The sequence below is a fragment of the Urtica dioica genome, chromosome 11, assembly GCF_054948205.1.
Source record: "Urtica dioica subsp. dioica isolate 48M chromosome 11, U.dioica_male_clone48M_v1_H2, whole genome shotgun sequence".
Classification (NCBI taxonomy): Eukaryota; Viridiplantae; Streptophyta; class Magnoliopsida; order Rosales; family Urticaceae; genus Urtica; species Urtica dioica.
In genome coordinates, this window is record NC_142766.1 from 4,730,785 (window position 1) to 4,733,600 (window position 2,816).

The window sequence follows — 2,816 nt, forward strand, 5'->3', positions numbered from 1 at the left end:
TTAGTAAGTGATGAACGTTAAGTAAGTTATAAATACTTTCATACCTCGGTATATGTTGATTTTTTTGGTTCGGTATATCGCCTGAGACCTCAGTACATGTTGGACCGGCCTTGGCCTTGGCTCTGGTTCAGTATTATAAATACTTGTATTTGTTTTATTATTTTCGTTAATGAGAAATAGATTCAATCGAGGTTATTCAAATCCTCTGTGTTCATCTTCTCCGATAGCTCGATTGCAATAGTGAGATCTAAAAATCTATCAATTGTTAACCAGGTTAACTCGAACTTTGCCCAATAAAATCGCTGATTGGATCATCGATGAAATCACATATACTAGGACTAAAGAGACGCACAATGATAATCAGAAATTGCTGTTTTCACCATCGACGGAAGTCACTTATTACAGCTTGTGTTATTAGACCGAGTTCAAACAAGCGAGTCAAAGAGACTCCACTTCCAAAACCGAAGAAAAAAAAATGACACAGCCAAAGGTTCCCAAACAACAAACATGAAATCAGCTCATAACAAGAAGCGACGAGAATCCCAAAACCAAGTAGAAAACCAGAAAGCAAGGATGAACCAAAGACACGGCCGCAGAGAAGATTCCGGTAGGAGTGTCCGTACTCAAAACCACGACCATCCAATCATCTTCGGAGCCGAGGCCGGCGCCGGTGTAAGTCCTGTCGTTAAAGTATTTGGTGTAAGAGGTGTTGGTGTAGTTTCTGAGCACCAGGGTTGGGACGAGCTTGTGAACACAGACGGGCAATATGACACCATCGGTGGCTGACTGGGCGTTGATCTTGCACTTCTTGAGGTGTTTGGGGTAGTCGGCGCTCTGGGTGATTTGGGCGGTCGGAGCCACGGTGGCGACGGGAGTGCAGAGCTGGTGTTCCATGTCTCCGGCGAGTTGGTCGGCGAGGCAGTCGGCTTTGCCGTTCTTCACCAGTGGCGGCAGCTTCATGGACTGTCTGTAACTGTTTAGGCCTTGGAGGAGTGTGTCCTCATCGTCTGTTTGCCATTTAACGGATTGTTTTTAGAATGCAAAATTTTAGTTCAAGGTCTGAAGGCACATTATATAAAAAAACAAAAATTGACCAGCAAATTTATAGTAATCATTTTAAGGCAAAATAGTAACTACATTCAACAATAACAGTTTTGTTGAATTTTTGTAACATTTTCTTAGATGATTAAAATAATTTTGCTTATTATTTACAAGTGTTGGTATCTTCAGAAATATATATTCAAATAATAAAAAAAGTGATATTTTTTAAGAATATTAGTCACACATAAAATTTTGATTCTACGTAGTTGGAACAAAATTTTGGATAGCGCTCGAGGGATAATCGGAATATAACGTGTTTAAGTAGGAGTGTAAAACTGACATTGATCTCCCTTATTATATTTGTTAAATATTTTGAAATTATTGCACAAAGAAGTATACCTAGCATTTTAAATTTTATAAAAAAGAAAATTATAAACAATCCAATTTTAGTAAAATAGTGGGATGGAATATTAATTTATAAAAACCATTTTAAATTGGAAAAATGGCATGAACTAGCCAATTCAAACTATGGCTTTTGCAAAATAGCCATAGTTTCATTAGGTTAACCAAAATAGCCATTACTCTCATCCCTGGACTAAATTAATCCTGCCTGGATTAAATTTAATCCCGATATTTTGTGTGGATTAAATTTAATCCTGCCTGGATTAATAATCGCAGCTTGGCTATTTTGCTTATACTTGATAAACTTTGGCTATTTTGCAAATCCTTAAGTTCTATTTGGCCATTTAGCCGCTTGACCCTTTTAAATATAGTCTCGCACAGTTAAAGGTTATGTCTAGTATTTTGAATTTTAGAAATAATAAAACAATTATAAACAATCCAATTTTAGTAAAATAGTGGGATGGAATATTAATTTATAAAAACCATTATAAACATAGTCTTGCACAGTTAAAGGTATAACTTTTTTTAGAGCCAAATACGTACCACTATCACCACGGACCGAGAGAGGAAGCAAGAGAAGGGCATTAACAAGCACAAAAAGGAAGCTGAGTTTGATCGAGAAAGCCATGGTTCTACGCCACATGACTCGAATAGAACAGCTGATCAGCTATAGAGAGAGAGAGAGCAGAGGAAACGATTTTGGTTTCTGTTTATAATACGCCACGATGGTTTTGAAAGTAAAGCCAGGTGTTTCTGACGAGGTCTTGACAGAGCATAACAGGAATAGCAGAAATGACCGACTCACTTCAAGAGTATCAGTTTTCTTAGTAAACCACGTGGCTTTCATGCAATATCAATAGTGTGATATGCATGCTACGTTATGTCCTCGCTCGTGTCTAATTTTTTAATTTGATTTCACTTATCCTTAAAGATGCTGTAAGCCTGTAACTAGTGTTTTCTTACAAAAACAAGAAAAATAAAGAAAGAAAGACAATGCCGTTAGTGACTATTTATAGATACAAGACAAAGTAGAAAATATATGAATGGAATGATGAATTATAGTTTAAGACGAGTTTGTTAAACCGCGCGTTGTCGCGAGTTTAGTTGAAAAAGAGTAACTGATGTTGTAAAATATTTATTGTTTGTAAAAATGATAATAATATACTTTATGCTAAATTTAATGTATAAGATATCTATATCTTATTCATATATGCGTGAATGTTAAGCAAGCATCTCATCAACATGCCTACTGCTTTAACTGTCATATTTATGTATATTAAACCACCTCATTTGTGTTCGTCATGTGTGCTTAATTTTTTTCTTTATTTCAATTAGGTAATGACAATGAGGCGGCATATTATTGTTGCTGATCA

At 36.0% G+C, this 2,816-nt stretch overlaps 1 protein-coding gene across 1 annotated transcript; it reads right to left on the reverse strand.

The window, feature by feature from the left end:
• Positions 1–354: 354 nt before the first annotated feature.
• LOC149380790 (putative GPI-anchored protein At5g19250) lies at positions 355–2,144 on the reverse strand. The gene is made up of 2 exons (XM_089601003.1): positions 1,987–2,144; positions 355–1,007 (listed from the first exon to the last, which is right to left on the reverse strand). The coding sequence occupies exons 1-2, from the start codon at positions 2,084–2,086 to the stop codon at positions 514–516; spliced, it is 594 nt and encodes a 197-aa protein (XP_089457129.1). The 5' UTR covers positions 2,087–2,144; the 3' UTR covers positions 355–513.
• Between the last annotated feature and the right edge of the window lie 672 nt (positions 2,145–2,816).

Excerpts from the sequence above, each read along its gene's own strand:
- LOC149380790 (XM_089601003.1), bottom strand. The coding sequence starts at position 2,086 with ATGTGGCGTAGAACCATGGCTTTCTCGATCAAACTCAGCTTCCTTTTT. Across the intron at positions 1,008-1,986 it reads CTCGGTCCGTGGTGATAGTG|ACGATGAGGACACACTCCTC; the intron begins GTACGTATTTGG and ends AATGGCAAACAG.